Source organism: Fukomys damarensis, unplaced genomic scaffold (assembly GCF_012274545.1).
Source record: "Fukomys damarensis isolate Sample0158 unplaced genomic scaffold, DMR_v1.0_HiC HiC_scaffold_36, whole genome shotgun sequence".
Lineage (NCBI taxonomy): Eukaryota > Metazoa > Chordata > Mammalia > Rodentia > Bathyergidae > Fukomys > Fukomys damarensis.
In genome coordinates this window covers 13,290,651-13,306,753 of record NW_022900948.1, presented here as the reverse complement: position 1 = coordinate 13,306,753, position 16,103 = coordinate 13,290,651, and the positions used below count along the sequence as shown (strand labels likewise).

The window sequence follows — 16,103 nt, the reverse complement described above, 5'->3', positions numbered from 1 at the left end:
AGGCTCCCGGGCCGGCCCCGGAGGTGGGGCCTTGAGGGCTGGACCCGCGGCTCCGCCCCTCTCCTCTGGCCCTGTCTGCCTTTGGCCCGGCAAGCTCATATCTCGGCCCAATGACAACGAGGCCCAACCTTTCCCGCCCAGGAGGACCTAGAGACCTGACCGAAGGGGAGTCCAGGGCGTCTTTATTGCTGTCTCCGCTGCCGCCGCGACGAGAGCTCCCCGGCTCTACCGAGATACCAGCTCACCTCAGCTTTGCCCAGCATTTGGCCCTCTTGGACGGCACCTAACTACACCGGCGCTCTCATCTGGACTTGGCTGGAGAGATACTTTGTGTCCGAAGGCTTGGGACCTGGTGCCATCGAGGTCGTGGGGACCCAGGATCCAGAGAACATGGGAACCGACGTGCCAGCGTCGGAGCAGTTCACTTGTGCCAAAGGTTACCCACAAGTTTATTGCCCTGAAGATACTGGAGGCACCGAGGCTGTACAGGTTACAGAAGGAGAGATCCTTGAGGACAGTGGACCCCAAAATGAGCCAAACTACTACAGTCCGGAAGACTTTGGACAGCTGATGGATTCCTATGAGGGTAAAGCTAGGGGCTACCAGGTGCCTTCCTTTGGTTGGCGCATCTGCCTGGCTCACGAGTTTGCAGAGAAGAGGAAACCCTTTCAAGCTAACAATATCTCTCTAAGCAACCTGGTAAAGCATTTGGGCATGGGGGTCAGGTGAGTAGAACCTATTGCTTAGAATTTCCTGGACTTCAAGAGGTGGGAAAAGCAAGTGGTCCCCATCTCCACCATGTTTTCGGCCTGTGGTGTGGCTTTTTTTTGTTTACTTGCAAGGCAGGTGGCAGAACCACTGAGCCAAATCCCAGGCCCCTAGGCCTGTGGTTTTAAAGGATGAGGCCAAAGTTTTTTTGTTTTGTTTTTTTGTTTGTTTGTTTGTTTGTTTTTTTTGGTATCTAGGATCTAACTCGGGACCTTGTGCTTTCGAGGCAGGTGGTGGAACCACTGAGCTAAATCCCCGGCAATCCCCCGCCCTCTGGGATCTTTTCATTCGAAAAAAGTAGAAACATTTGGTCCTGTATTAACCTTTCTCATTTAGGATCCCTCTTATGTACTGGTTTTTCTCCCAAAGACTTCCCTTTGGGATTAATTTATCTTTTAGGCAAGGTATGAAAGGCTAGTCCCCCTATTGTGGCACTGACAGTATTTTATTTGAGGGGGCATTCTCAACCCAATTCTCTGAGCAGCTGAAGCGTTCTTTGTACCTTCTTTAAGCATATGATGTTACTCATCAGTGTCTTCAAGCTTTAGCTCCGGGGGAATAGGTGAGAATTTGCCTATTGTCAGCTCTAAGGAAGAGGAGAGGAGAGGTTCACTCTATCCTAGGAGAGAGAGCTCCTGATACAAAAACTAAAGATAAGAGTTGGGCCTGGTGGGATGCACCTGTAATCTCAGCACCTGTGGGAAGCTGAAGTAGGAGGGTCATTTGAGGCCTGGAGTTTGGAGCCAGCCTGGGGGATATGAGATCTGGACTCAGAAAAAAAGTAAGAGGTCTGGGGATAGCTCAGTGGTAGATAGAAGTGCTGGAGGTATACTCCCAGCCCCCTCACAGATGACCAGGTAGGCACTGTCATAGATGTCGCCAGAGCTCTTAATAATAGTTTTCCAGAGCCTGCCTTGGCTTCTTCCCCATCCCCAAACGTTACAAATGCCTCAGGAGCTTATCCTGGGCCGTAGAAACCCTCTAGAACTCCACTAAGTTCAAAGACTAGGGATGAGGAGCCATACCTATTAACAGGAACAGGTGGATGTGAGTGAGGACAGAAAGCATCATTCTCAAGTCATCCTGAGTCAATCCACACAGTAAACACAAAGCTAGGGAGGGAGGCAAAGGTTGGGAAACTCAGGCTTGACAACTTCTGCAGTAACAACTCTACAGCTTCTATTTCACTTCCCAAGTCAGGGCTGAGGGGCTGTGATGGGAAGACCATTTACCTAATCCCACCCCTGGGAAGTGGGAAGCACTCGGTGCTGCCTGAATGTCTGGCTCCTTTGCTATTTCTGGTGGAAAGCCTGTACGAAAGAATCATCCTTCCAGGCTGCTGCTGAAACTGACAGTCCAACTTTGACCCCAAAGACCTGTGGGTCCAAATGGGATCTAGAGTACTGAAGAAGCACAGAGGGGTACATGTGGTAGGGATAGTGAGGTTAACAACAGGTAGGAATCCTAGTGTTTCACCCACGGAATGAGTTGATTTACAGAAGCCTGAAGCTTTTCCTTAGCCCCCTGGGCCAGCATCGAGTGGGAATCATTAACCCAGACTTTTTGAGATATAATGAGGTTCCGCTTTGAGAAATCAGAGGTAAGACAGGAATCTGGAATAATTTTTGAGTTGGGGTTGAAACTATGGAGAAGGCCTATAGGTCAGGCATGGCCAGCTGCTAATTAGTGGCTTAGTGGGTGAGAGAGCAATTAAGAGGAAGCAGAACTGGGGCACTCTGAAGAAGAACTCCAGCAGGACAGTTCTCTGGCCTAGCTCGGTTTTTATTGTTCTCTCTTTAGCCAGCATCCTTTCATTCAATAAATACTGAGTGCTTGCTCTATCCCAAATAGTTATTTTATTCTGTCTTCTTATTGTGACCTGGTGCCATCAAGGTCGTGGGACCCAGGATTCAGAGAACATGGGAACCGACGTGCCAGCATCGGAGCAGTTCAGTTTTGCCAAAGGTTATCCACAAGTTTATTGCCCTGAAGATACTGGAGGCACCGTAGCTGTGCACGTCTCCCTGGCTGCCCTAAACCTGGCTTTCCTCCACCAATCCTTTCTGGCCTCTAGTTTCAAAGTCCAGTTTTCTCTAAACTATCAAAGAGAAACTGCTCCCCAACATGTTACCTTTTGCCCCAAACCCCACCCCATCTACTATAAAACTATCCCTGTTGTTTAATCACATTTTCCCACCAGTTGCTCCAGACTACCTTTGCTGTTTTCCATTATTTGTACATTTGTTCCACTGTAAATTAAGCAAATATTTATGTACTGCAGACAGTGTTCTGCCCTATGCCGAGGGCAACATTCAAGGAGTCTTTGTTACTCTTTCCTCAAGGAACTTAAAATTTGGAATGTTGAAATAAAAAAGTATTGTTTGGTTAGGAATTGAGATAGTACTAATTGTGCCTGTCACAGGTATTCCACTTTATGGCTTTCTTATGTGTTATGTCATCACATGTTTCTGCCACTCCATGATAGCTAGGACAGAAGTTATCCCCATTTTGTAAATGAAGAAACTGAGGCTGAAAGGCTGACCCAATTACTATAGTTGGTTACAAGTGGTGTGACTGAGCATTGGGTATAAAATGATTGAGTAGAGCCAGGTGTGGCAGTGCATGCATGTAATCCCAGCACTTGGGAGGCTGAGGCAGAAGGATCTCTACAAATTTTGAGTCCAGCCTGGGCTACATAATGAGTTCAAGACCCACCTTAACTACATAGAGAGACCCTGTCTCAAAAATCCGAAATAAAATAAAATAAAATGATTGGGTCAAGAACAGAGTGAAATGGGAAAGAGTCCAACAGAGCAGAGTTTGCTTAGTGAGAACCTATCCTGGATGAGAATTTGTAGGAAACAGATTAGAGAGCAGATTGGGGCAGATGCCCTAGCCTTAAAAACAATCATTTTACCTATTGGAAACAATTTCTTACCTGTTGGATAAAAGGCACAGACAAGACCAGGGAAAACTTAGGATTTTTTAAAAAGTTTTATAGGAATATTATGAAAGAGCAAAGTCTGAAAGCTTACAAGCTTAAGAAGAAATAGCCTGAAATGTAAACACTGATCCATTTTATGTGAAAAGGTTTTTTTTCTTTCTACCTGGTGTTCTCCAGATTTTAACCTTTCATAACCAGGGAGAAAATTATTTTAAAAAGAATGTCATCTCAGCAGCCTATGCCTGTTGAAGAGCAGGAGTGTGAGCAGTGCAGAATGTAGGCCAGGGAAGTGTAGCTCACCCTTTCAGCACCTCGGACAAAAGCTCTTGAGATTTTTAACTAAGCCAGTGGTGTTAGAGTCAGGAAAGGAAAGAACATATAAAGCTCTTTCTGAGAATAAAGAGGGGAAACAAAGGCACTGGAGCAAGTGGGAAGATGAAGGGGCCGTATCCTGGGGCTATTCGGTGGGAGGTCACAGCTGGCTGTCAAGAGAGGCAGGTGACTAAAGCCTGTGAAAAACTACCTACCCACCCCCTTTGCGCTCACGCTGCCACTTGCTCCTCAGGTACTTGAAGTGGTGGTACCGGAAGACCCAAGTGGAAAAGAAGAAACCTTTCATCGATATGATCAATTGTGTGCCCCTGAGACAGATCTATGGTGAGCCTCACCCCAGCTCTGCCATGCTCAAAGAGGGTCCAACCTCTAGGTCTGCCACATAGTTTCCTAGGTTTTTAGAGGAACCAATCTATAGTCTAGAAAATGAGAATTGGTCTTGTCTTCTTTTCCCCATACTTTATTCATCCTGATTCTGTCTCTAGGTTGCCCCCTGGGTGGCATTGGTGGAGGTACTATTACCCGTGGCTGGAGAGGCCAGTTCTGTCGTTGGCAGCTTAACCCAGGAATGTACCAGCACCAGACAGTCATCGCTGACCAGGTAAGAGCCAGGAGGTAGACAGCTCCAGACAAAGAATACTTCTTGGCTAGTGTGGAGTTTGGCATTTAGACATACATATGACTCAAGCCAATAAGTTCTTTCAGGATGCTTTCTGTGTGCCTAGCCCTGTGCTGGGATATACTATAGGGATACAACATGCACAGAACACATGTTCCTTGGAACAGTAAACAGCCCTGGCATTTCTCTAATAAACGCCTCTTAACGGATTTCACTGCCCTACCTCTACTAGCTGAGCCAATATTTGCTACAGAGTATAGAGAATTCCCAGGTCACTTAATGTGGCGGAAAGAACATTTGGTAAGACCAGAAGGGAAAATAAAGCCCAAGATGTACAAAGTCATGGGGAAAAAATGTATAGTGCCACTACTCCTCTCCCTGATTTGTGAACCTTCAAAGGTCAGCTCCTATGCTGTAGAACACATTGCTAGAGCTCTCTCTGGCTCAGGGACTAAAGCCCCTCCTCTCCCAGGCTTATACCTCTATCTGTCTTCCCTTTTAGGGCTTCATATTTTTCCATTTTGCTCCTACATACCATCAGGGCCTTAAGTTGTCAAAAGTATGTGGCCCGTCTTTCTTCATCTCTCTGTGACCTCCCTTTTTGAATTACCCACCAAACTCCTCTATCCTGCCAGGAATGCATCCAGCTTTCAGCTCATCTTCAAAGGAGAAATGGCTGGCAGATATTAAGTCCCATTGGTGATAATGTCTTTCCATAATCAGGTTTGCAGACCCTATGTAATACTCTCAAGATATCCCCCTCTCCCTTATCCTCAGGTATCCCAAGAGGAAATGCCTTCTGGAAACATGGACTGTACAGTTAATTGTTGCATGCTTAACGTATCTAGGCACTGCTAAGCTTTTTGCATATATTTAATACTAGAAACAACTCTACTAAATACCATTATTATGTTCATTTTACAGATGAGGAAACTAAGATCTGGAGAGGGTTAGTTAAAGACTGAGATTCAGAACCAGTTCTCTATGTAGTAAAGAGCCTGTGGCCTTAGCTATTATGCACTATTTCCAACAAGAAAAATTATTTTACAGACACTAAAAACAACAGGCATAGTTCAAATCAAGGGACGAGGTATCCCACATACCCCCCAACTTTCTAGGAGCTGCCAAGTTTTTGTGTTTTGGAGGTTATTTTTAGTTTTGTGCTGGGGATTGAACCTAGGGCTCTATATATGCTAGGCAAGTACTCAACATTAGGAAAAAGCAGCAGGACGTAGTGGTTTCTTGCTAAGCCTGGAAGAAAGCCTAGGGCATGATCTGAGGCTAGAGGTGAAGATCACAGGCTCTAGAAGACAAGCTGCTCTGAGAAGAGAGAAACCAGTGCCTGTGGGTTACTCCATTCCAGCCCATCTGCTCTCTTGGTCAAGTTTACAGTATGCTTGCGTCGGGAGGGACGGACTGTGTACCAGCAAGTTCTATCCATGGAGCATCCAAGTGTCCTGCGCAGCTGGAACTGGGGCTTGTGTGGGTACTTTGCTTTCTACCATGCCCTCTATCCCCGAGCTTGGACTGTCTATCAGCTTCCCGGCCAGAATATCACCCTCACTTGCCGCCAGATCACACCCATCTTGCCCCATGACTACCAGGTGAGGTTCACCTTTATTTCCTGCATTGCCCTCGTATATCCAAAAGAATTGTGAAAGGGAGAGGTTGGAGCAATGAACATTACATGGTTTCTCCAGACCACTGCCTGGTTCATTCTAGTATTCTGAGTCCTCTGGTAGGCAGTTTGCTGGGGATATGGGGAGGTGTAAGTAAAAGAATATACCACAGTATTTGAAACAGGTCCTCCATGCCCAGGACTAATCCTGGGAAGGTAGCCAAGAAAGGCAATCATCTGAGTCCACTCTTTTACCCCCAGGATAGCAGCCTGCCTGTAGGAGTCTTTGTGTGGGATGTAGAAAACGAAGGGGATGAAGCTGTGGATGTGTCCATCATGTTCTCCATGCGGAATGGCCTCGGGGGTGAAGATGATGCCCAGGGGGGTTTGTGGAATGAGCCCTTCTGTCTGGAGCGGGATGGGAAAACTGTTCAGGGGCTGCTGCTGCATCATCCAACCCTTCCAAATCCCTACATCATGGCTGTGGCTGCACGACTCACGGTAATGAAAGAGCCTGCCCTGTACCTTAGCTCTTGAGCCCTTCCTCTCAGCCTGACCCCAAACCCACCTCCACCCCATATGAGTCTTTTCATTCTATTACCTCCAAGTCCCACTCTCACCATAGCCCTTTAGCCTCTGAACTTGGAGGCAAGGGGAAGAGCTGAGAGCTAGTTGGAACCCAGTGTACTTGCCTTACAGTCTTTGGCCCCTCAACAGGAAGATACCACGGTAACCCACATCACAGCCTTTGATCCTGACAGCACTGGGCAGCAGGTGTGGCAGGACCTACTTCAGGATGGACAGCTGGACTCCCCCACTGGTGATGGGGCTCTGACCGGGAGGTGTTGGGAAGAAAGACTACCATGGGGGTGGGAGACCTGGTACTGAGTAGGCCTTGTTCTCATGGTAGGAATCCCTAGCTCTGGGGTTGAAGATGGCTATGCTAATTCATCCCTCTTGTACTTCTCAGGCCGAAGCACCCCCTCTCAAAAAGGAGCAGGCATCGCTGGGGCTCTGTGTGTTTCAGGCAAACTGCCACCTCGAGGCCGGTGCTGCCTGGAGTTTTCACTGGCTTGGGACATGCCCAGGATTGTGTTTGGCGCTAAGGGCCAAGTCCACTACAGGTGAGAGACCAAGAAATATAGGGATCCAAAACACTGGGGCTCTGACCTGGAGCATGGGTGCTCATCCTTTCCCTTTCCACCCCAGGAGGTACACAAGGTTCTTTGGCCCAGATGGTGATGCAGCTCCTACCCTTAGCCACTATGCATTGTGCCATTATACAGACTGGGAAGACAGGATCTCAGCATGGCAGAGCCTAGTATTAGATGACAGGTACCAATGGGGCCCTCTCTTATATTTCTCTGGGCACTCACACTCCAAGTGGGACTCTGATTGTGTACTACCAAAGTCAGTAGAGTTGTGCTTGGGATTCACTTCCCCTCCTTTCTAGCCTGAGAAGTCCACACTCATGAAACCATTCCCTCCTAACTTCCAAGATCCTTACCTGCCTGGTACAAATCTGCACTATTCAATGAACTATACTTTCTGGCGGATGGAGGCACAGTGTGGCTTGAAGTTCCTGAAGACTCCCTACCGGAGGAGCTGGTAGGGAGCATGGGTCAGCTCCGCCCCATCCTTCGGGAATACGGTCGATTTGGCTATCTTGAGGGTAAGGACTACCGGTGGGTTAGGGTGTAGTAGGGCATATCCTTCAGGTCAGTTACCGCCCTAGGATAACAAAAGACAATAGATTTTGCCTACTCCAGGGTATTGGTGGGAGGCTAAGTAGCGATAAGGTGGATGCCAGTGCCCTACCTTCAACTTGAAAGGACAAGCAAGAGAGGGGACTATGAAGGGGAAGCAGGAATTGTGGCAACATTGTGTCTTCTTCATTCCTCTAGGCCAAGAATATCGCATGTACAACACATATGATGTCCATTTTTATGCTTCCTTTGCCCTCATTATGCTGTGGCCCAAAATTGAGCTCAGCCTGCAGTATGACATGGGTGAGGGTAGCTGTTGTGTTGCTTCTTCCCTGTTTGCTCCCCATATTACTTAACTTCAGTGGTCTCCCGATTGTCATGTTCCCCTCAAATATATCTGCATCCTGCTTGCTGGTTCCCCTCTGAAGTCACTCAGAGCTCAGTGCCCCCACCCAAGCCTGCCCATTCCTTGCTTTTCCCTACCCATTTTTGTGTCTGTTCTCCAGCTCTTGCAACTCTCAGGGAGGACCTGACACGGCGACGGTACTTGATGAGTGGGGTAATGGGACCTGTGAAAAGGAGGAATGTCATTCCCCATGATATTGGGGACCCAGGTAAAAGTCCCTACACCCTATGGTCAGCTTCCCTTCCTTCAACTTTTGCACCCTCCACCCTATCCACCAATGTGAATGAACTATGTCCCCTCCCCACCCACAGACGATGAGCCATGGCTCCGGGTCAATGCATATTTGATCCATGATACTGCTGACTGGAAGGACCTGAACCTGAAGTTTGTGCTGCAAGTTTATCGAGATTATTACTTGACGAGTGACCAAGGCTTCCTGAAGGACATGTGGCCTGTGTGTCTAGTAAGGGATGCATGAGCAAGTGGCCAGTGTGCCAGGAGCATGGCTGGTGTCTGGGGAGAGCCCAGCTAGTTACTGTCTTTCCTTAGTACCTGTATCTCTGGTATGTCGGTTGTCTCTAGGCCGTGATGGAATCTGAAATGAAGTTTGACAAGGATCATGATGGACTTATTGAGAATGGTGGCTATGCAGACCAGACCTACGATGGATGGGTCACCACAGGCCCCAGGTTGGGCGGGTAGGGATTTCCAGGAGGCCTGAGGTGGGGAACTGGGTACCAAAGGATGGTAGGGCTCAAGAAAGAATGGCCCATTACTTGTTAGATTGCACAGGAGTGGCTAAAGCTGCCAATGTGACCCCCAAATCCCTGTCCCTCATCAGTGCTTACTGTGGAGGGCTGTGGCTGGCAGCTGTGGCTGTGACGGTCCAGATGGCTGTTCTATGTGGGGCACAGGATGTCCAGGAAAAGTTTTCTTCCATCCTCAGCCGGGGCCAAGAAGCCTATGAGAGACTGCTGTGGAATGGTGAGTTGGGGGAACCTGAGGAGTCGTAAGGTGGCTATAGGAACACCAGGAGCCTTACTTTGCCTTTCCTGTACTCCAGGCCGCTATTATAACTATGATAGCAGCTCTCAGCCTCAGTCTCGAAGTGTCATGTCTGACCAGTGTGCTGGGCAGTGGTTCTTGAAGGCCTGTGGCCTAGGAGAAGGAGACACTGAGGTGAGAGACTAGGAAAAGGAGTCACAGAGAAAAGTGGGTTTTCCCAGAGATGGGAAGCAAATATAAGAGACCAGGTCCCTGCCTTTGCCCTTGCCCCTCCAGGTATTTCCTACCACACATGTGGTCCGTGCTCTCCAGACTATCTTCGAGCTCAATGTCCAGTCCTTTGCAGGAGGGGCCATGGGGGCTGTGAATGGAATGCAGCCCCATGGTGTCCCTGATAGATCCAGTGTGCAGTCTGATGAAGTCTGGGTGGGTGTGGTCTATGGGCTGGCAGCCACCATGATCCAAGAGGTAATGTACACTCTCACCCATTTTTCTCTTTCCCCCAATCTGTGCTGTGGCTCAGAAAACTCCTCAGCCACTAAACTTCTTTAAGACATAACCCAGGAACGGGAATTTAACTCAGTGGTTCTGTTGCCTGCCTTGCAAGTATCAAGGTCCTGAGTTCAATCCCCAATACCCCCCCTCAAAAAAAGACACAACCCAAAGCCATCTTATCCATCCATAAAGCCTCCCCCTTTTCCCTGGTATGCATACCACTTCTTAACATTCATGTTTCTGACTAGGTCAAGTTTATATACCCTGACAGTTTTGAGCTCCCTGAGGACAGAGACCCTGCTGTCTTTACTTGTCCAGTGGTGCATATGACTTCCATCCATCTCTCCCTACAGGGCCTGACATGGGAGGGATTCCAGACAGCTGAAGGCTGCTATCGCACTGTTTGGGAGCGCCTTGGCCTGGCTTTCCAGACTCCAGAGGCATACTGCCAGCAGCGGGTATTCCGCTCACTGGCCTACATGAGGCCACTGAGTATCTGGGCCATGCAGCTCGCCCTGCAACAGCAGAAGCATAAAAAAGCCTGATAGTTGGACAGGGCACAGGACTAAGCACAGGGCCTAAATGTGGACCAAAGGATGCCTTGGCAAACCTAACCCCAGAGAAAGCCCTCCAAATCATGAGATGACAACCTCCATCCAGCCTGGTATTTGCTCCTTACCCCCACCTCCTGCAGCCCTGAGCTTCCAGGACAATCATGCTCCCTCCCTTCTCACACAACTGTGCCAGTAAAGAGGGGCTGAGGGTGAATCAAGATCAAAATCACTTATTTATTTTCCTTACCTCTTCCCTTACTGTATGAAATGTTGGAGGAAGTCAGTTGATTTCCTCAGCTCCATTCATGAGATAGACACACACGCGTACAAATAAAAGACCCACAAAGCCAGGATGTATGTGTTTGACTGGTCAGGCATCCTAATGCCACAGGAATGAAGGCCAACTCTCCTGTTCCTTTCTATTTGGACACAGATGAGAAGGGGTGCTTCAGCTATAGCTGAGATAACTTATATCCTCTAGTCTAACCTGAGTATCTGCTCTGCAAGATGACAGACTTCTTTCTTGTGAGATTTGCCTGCAGGTGAAGCATGAGAACTGGGCAGGGGGGCTCTGAGAAGAGGTTAAGGAGTGGCTGATACTGGAGAGGCTCAGCCTGAGAAGGCTGAGGCATGTGGTGCAACAGGCAGGAACAGTTGCCAGGGGCCTGCAGCGCAAGGTTGGAACTGTCCAGCAACTGATTTATGCTGTCCACTGGTACTGCTGACTGCAGAACAGGCAGCTCTGGCTGGTGAGGGTCCTCACTGGGGAGGGCACGAAGCTGGCGGGACAACACTGAAGAGGCAAACAATTGTCAGGAGACAACACAAAGCCCAGGCCTCTCCCCCGACCCATGCCTTAAATATCTTTAAGCCGCTTACCAACATGCTCAGCTGGCAGGCTACCCCTTGTGTCAGAGGAGTACATAGCAGGTACAAAGAGGAGGCAGAAAGAGCATAGTAGGACCTAGAGTACAAAAAAAAGATAAGCACTCTGGATTATACCCTTGCTGGCCCCACAGCTTGAGAAAATGATCTCTTCTCCCATCACCCTTCTCACCAGGACACAGGTGCTGCTGCTGCTGGTTTTGTTTGATATCTCAATTACCATGGCCTGGAGTTTCCTCACTTGATCTAGAAGGGACCTAGCGGGAGAGAGGACACTAGTGAGCACCCCTGGCTCAGCACTGTGGGCCTCAGTGAAACTATTATGGCCATATCCTCCATTTATGCCCCATCTTTTCATCTTATTTTTGCAAATGACTTCATCCTTGTGGACAAAATACCTGTAGTCCCTAATTAAAACAAACTTCTTTATCTTTTTTTTTTTTTTGGTGATTTTTGTTTGTTTTGAGGATCTTGCTATGTAGTCCAACTTAGCCTTGAATTCACTATGTAGCACAGGCTGGCCTCAACTCTGATTCTCCTGCCTCAGCCCCTTGAGTGCTGGGATTTCAGGGGTGCACCACCACGCCCAGCTCTTCGCCCTCTCTTAAAACTCCTTTGCAAATAACTTCAGTAATTCTCCATTGCCCAATCGGCTGTACACATAAGCTTTACCAAGCACTGTCTTCTCTACCTTCCGGCCTGGCTTGCCTGTGTTAAGAGTCTCAATCAAACCCAACTGTGTTCTGTCCTCTCTGCCTAGAATGCTTTCTCCACCATCCTTCCTGCTCTCAGATACTGCCTGCCCCATGAGGTCTTATTTCTCTTTCCTCTTTTTAGGTACTTAATTTATAAATTTAACTATGAGCTTCTGAAAATCACATACTCAGTAAAATCCAAGCACTTGCCTCATTAGAAATCAAGTGTAGGGCTGGGGGGAAAAGTGAGAATACATCAGATGGAGGGAGATGGGTGATTTGGTGGGTTGCTTACAGATTCTCTTCCTCCAGAAGCTGTACTTTGTTCTGTAACTCCAGGTTCTGAGCTGTATATTTCAAGACCCTGAAGATAACAGATACAGGCTGTATCCTCCCTCCAAAAACAACACTCAAAAAAATTTAAAAGTGTAACACGTCCAACTATTTTTTTTTCTGTTTCCTCTCCCTTTCATACCTGCTCTCCAAACCCCCCAAATACACCTTCTTCTTCCTTCGGCTCTCCTGAGCAGACCTCTTGTTTCTAATTTTCCTCCGTACTCGTTTCAGAACTTGTTCCTCCATCTGAGAGAAGGTGGAGAAAGTAGTATCAGGACTATTGGATCAAGGAGTTGAAGTATTCCCAATGCAAGAATTATTTTTATAGATTCCCTTACTAACAGGTATTCAGCTTCTGACAAGCCAAACCATTTTCTACAATTTTATTAATAATAGTAATTAAAAATTCCTTTATGAACCAACATCTGTCTCCTTCTAAGTTATATCCATTGGACTTAATAGACTCTCTGGAGCCATACAGAACAAACCCTGTTTAGCTATTTTAAGGCACTTTTAACATTTCCTCAGAGATTTTTGGTTTTTGTTTTGTTTTGGGGGGACAGGGTTGCAGACTGGTCTCAAACTCACTGTTTAGCCTGGACTGTCCTTGAACTCAGGGATCCTCCTGAGTGCTAGAATTACAGCTGTGCGCCACCACACCCAGCCCTCAAAATTTTAAAAGGAAAAAAACCTGGATAATTTTAACTTAGCTTCTGTCCTTAGGATGGATTACACCCTCTAGATGGGTCATATATGTGCTGTGGCCAGTGTAAAGGAGAGCTACACCTGTATAGGAGCAGCACCTCCTTTTTTTTAATTTTTTTATTTTTTTTGGTATCGAACTCAACCTTGTGCTTGGGAGGCAGGTGGCGGAACCAAGCACCTCTATTGATAACAGTTTCTAAATCCCATGTACTAGTCACATCAGGCTCATCTTGTCCTTTTTTTAAAAATTGTACTATAAGGATTGAGCCCAGAGCACTGCACATGCTAAGCAAGCACTCTAACACTAAACCACACCCTCACTTTTGGTTTTTTATTTATTATTATTTTTGTAGTTTTATTGGGGATTGAAGTCAAGGTCTTCATATTGAGCTACATCCCTGACCCTTTTCATTGTTTATTTTGAGACAGTGTATCAGTAAGTTGCTTAGGCTGGGCTTGAACTTGTGATCCTCCAGCCTCACCCTCTCAGAATGTTGGAATTATAGGCATTGACCACCACGAAGTCGCTCATCTTGTATTTTTTAGAAATTAAAATTTCCCTAAACTTTGTGATTTCATCATAGTATCACAATACTGTACCTGTGAAGTTGCCATTCATTCCAGGAAACTTAAAACTAGATTTTATATTTTTTCATGTTACTATATACTGTTTGATCCACACCCTTGTTGAACTCTCAAACCATTGAGCAAGAGGTGGATTACCATGAACACAAATCTTAAATTCCAAGGCCCTTTACCTGCATAGTACTTCCCAAGGCCCTATACCAGGTGTTGTACAGATAAGTTTGAAATCTTTTTACCTAAATAGAACACCAAAATTTATATAAACCCCACAAAATCAGCACCTGTACCAGTTTCCTATTAAGAGATTTAATAAGATTCTTACCTCATCTTTTTTTCCAAGATACTGATATAAACTGAAAAGAATTTGTGTAATTGGGACCGACAGTCCCCCACAGCCTTTGCTCAACGAGTGAAGTCTGACCTTAGTGAGAGGAAGTGTTCCAGACAGAGCAAGCCCCTCCTTCTCCAATAGCCTCTCCTCCTCCTCTGTCAGTATCAGCTTGGCAGACTCCTGGAGTTAACAGGAAGCAGGGAGCCAGTTGTACCCAGATGTTAGAGAGGAATAGAGATTCCGGCCCCACCCAGGCAACATGGAAATAATCCTCCCGATAATCAAGTCAAGTACCTGCTCTAGGGGCTCCTCCAAATTCGGTGGAGTCATGTGGGCCCTCTCCTTTCCACAGCTCCCACTATCTGCAAAGGGGAAAGTAAGACTAGCCAGGACCATAGGCCCCTCTCCTTCCCCCATATTTCACTCATTTCATGCTCACCTAAATCTATGGAGACATGTCCATGTGGAAGAGAGTAGGTGTGATCATGGTGGACAGGACAGATGTTAGAGGAGTTCAGAATGTCCAACGATGGTGGAGGACTCAGCAGGGCATTCAGCAAATTCTCTACCTCCCAGTCGTTCAGTTCTTGCACAAAATTCTAACAAATTAAAAAGCCTTCACTCTCCTCCACCCTCCCGGACCCAGGGACTTCTCTAGTTCTGCCACTCAGAACCCCTACCCACCTGGGAGGAGGGCAGCTCCCAGTCCAGCGGAGCCTCCTGAGCTTCACCGGGCGCACTCCCCAAATGTCCGCTTTCCTCTAGTAGGAAACCCAGCAGGTCCTGGTCATCAGGGTCCAACGCCAGGTCCATTTGGGCCATCTACGGAAAGGACAGGCAGAAACACACGAGCTCACTGTTTTACGCGGCTCAAGCTCACGACCCCAAACACAATCCTCTGCCTAACAGTCGGTCTCCCGCACCTACCTGGCCCCTCTTCCGCATAAACAGCCAGCGAGGGGATGGCGTCAAACAAGACCTGCCTCCCAGCCTAAATAGTATAGTGCCTCCAACACAACGGAAGTGACGTTTAGTCCCACGGCATTTTGGAATTTGGAGTTCTCACCAACTCGGAAGTGGCCCGCCCGCCGCGCCACGTCCCAGGGGCTATGCAAATTATGGGGATGTCCCACTTGCTTCCTCACAACCCGAGGGCGGGGATTCTGGGGATCCGCCTCCGCCTTCGCCCCAAGCTAGAAAAAAGAAGAAATACGGTTTAAAAGGGAACTCGGGCGTAGCTCGGGCGTTTTCTCCGGATTGCACCGCACCCTTGCTTCCTGCCGGGGTGGAGCTGCATATCTTCGACAGGCTCCTGAGCATCGAGAGCCGGGGCCAGAGCAGCTTCCTGAAGTCCCCGAAACCATAGAGCGTGCGCCCACGACTCCTCCCGCGGTGGGGGACGTTCCCGGGACGGAAGTGGCCGAGAGTGGAAGAGAGGGCGAGGCCCGAGCCCGACAGCGACCCGGGGAAGGAGCTTCTCGCGCCGGAGCTCCGGGGTGGGGCCGCGGGGCCTGGCCCGGGGAGGCAGGAGGCGGGCGGAGCCCCGATTCTTCTGCTTGTCCTCTTTCGGGGCTTCTTAGAGAGGTCAGCGTCCAGTCGTCTCGGGTTGGGCTCAGAGTTAAGTAGGCCGTCTTGCTGGAGGCAGCCCCTTCCGGGGAGCAGTCCTCCGCCTGAGATAGCTTGCCGGAGCTCCGGGGTGGGGCCGCGGGGCCTGGCCCGGGGAGGCAGGAGGCGGGCGGAGCCCCGATTCTTCTGCTTGTCCTCTTTCGGGGCTTCTTAGAGAGGTCAGCGTCCAGTCGTCTCGGGTTGGGCTCAGAGTTAAGTAGGCCGTCTTGCTGGAGGCAGCCCCTTCCGGGGAGCAGTCCTCCGCCTGAGATAGCTTTTGAGGCGGGTGAGAAATGTGGTGGTAGTGAGGCGCAGGGCGGGGATGGGCTTTGGTGTTCGCTGATAGCGGGTAAGTGGGTAGGAAAGCTTTGGGTGACTTTCGAATTTATGTGGGCTTGGGTTTAGAAGTCATTGGTCACTTTAGACGTTTAGAACGCGCTGGGCTAAAATTGAAGTTATTCATGTGAGTTGTGTCCGTTTTGTAAGGTGAGGTTTAGATTAAGCTCGTTATTT

General features: G+C 48.3%; 2 protein-coding genes and 1 long non-coding RNA gene across 6 annotated transcripts; 1 reads left to right on the top strand and 2 right to left on the bottom strand.

Moving 5' to 3' along the window:
• Positions 1-167: 167 nt before the first annotated feature.
• Gba2 (glucosylceramidase beta 2) lies at positions 168-10,658 on the top strand. Of its 4 annotated transcripts, none has more exons than XM_010619350.2 (17): positions 168-725; positions 4,278-4,369; positions 4,531-4,646; positions 6,050-6,268; positions 6,544-6,783; positions 7,000-7,102; positions 7,253-7,406; positions 7,492-7,617; positions 7,782-7,954; positions 8,187-8,291; positions 8,495-8,602; positions 8,706-8,857; positions 8,977-9,083; positions 9,236-9,378; positions 9,458-9,573; positions 9,676-9,867; positions 10,248-10,658. In XM_010619350.2, the coding sequence occupies exons 1-17, from the start codon at positions 391-393 to the stop codon at positions 10,437-10,439; spliced, it is 2,673 nt and encodes an 890-aa protein (XP_010617652.1). In that variant the 5' UTR covers positions 168-390; the 3' UTR covers positions 10,440-10,658. The 4 variants fall into 4 exon arrangements, 3 of the variants coding, with proteins under 3 accessions (XP_010617652.1, XP_010617650.1, XP_010617653.1); XM_010619348.2 differs by having other exon boundaries at positions 6,982-7,102; XR_002025199.1 differs by having other exon boundaries at positions 301-725; positions 6,982-7,102; positions 9,648-9,867; positions 10,248-10,331.
• LOC104858901 lies at positions 7,939-9,332 on the bottom strand. Its single transcript, XR_004515391.1, has 4 exons — positions 9,243-9,332; positions 8,947-8,989; positions 8,472-8,557; positions 7,939-8,013 (listed from the first exon to the last, which is right to left on the bottom strand). It is a non-coding gene; the product is annotated as an uncharacterized LOC104858901 (long non-coding RNA).
• Positions 10,659-10,706: 48 nt separating the features above from the next.
• Positions 10,707-15,455, bottom strand: Creb3 (cAMP responsive element binding protein 3). Its single transcript, XM_033759030.1, has 11 exons — positions 15,254-15,455; positions 14,913-15,178; positions 14,670-14,807; positions 14,425-14,584; positions 14,280-14,347; positions 14,076-14,165; positions 12,504-12,610; positions 12,324-12,392; positions 11,506-11,590; positions 11,328-11,412; positions 10,707-11,241 (listed from the first exon to the last, which is right to left on the bottom strand). The coding sequence occupies exons 2-11, from the start codon at positions 14,928-14,930 to the stop codon at positions 10,931-10,933; spliced, it is 1,131 nt and encodes a 376-aa protein (XP_033614921.1). The 5' UTR covers positions 14,931-15,178; positions 15,254-15,455; the 3' UTR covers positions 10,707-10,930.
• Between the last annotated feature and the right edge of the window lie 648 nt (positions 15,456-16,103).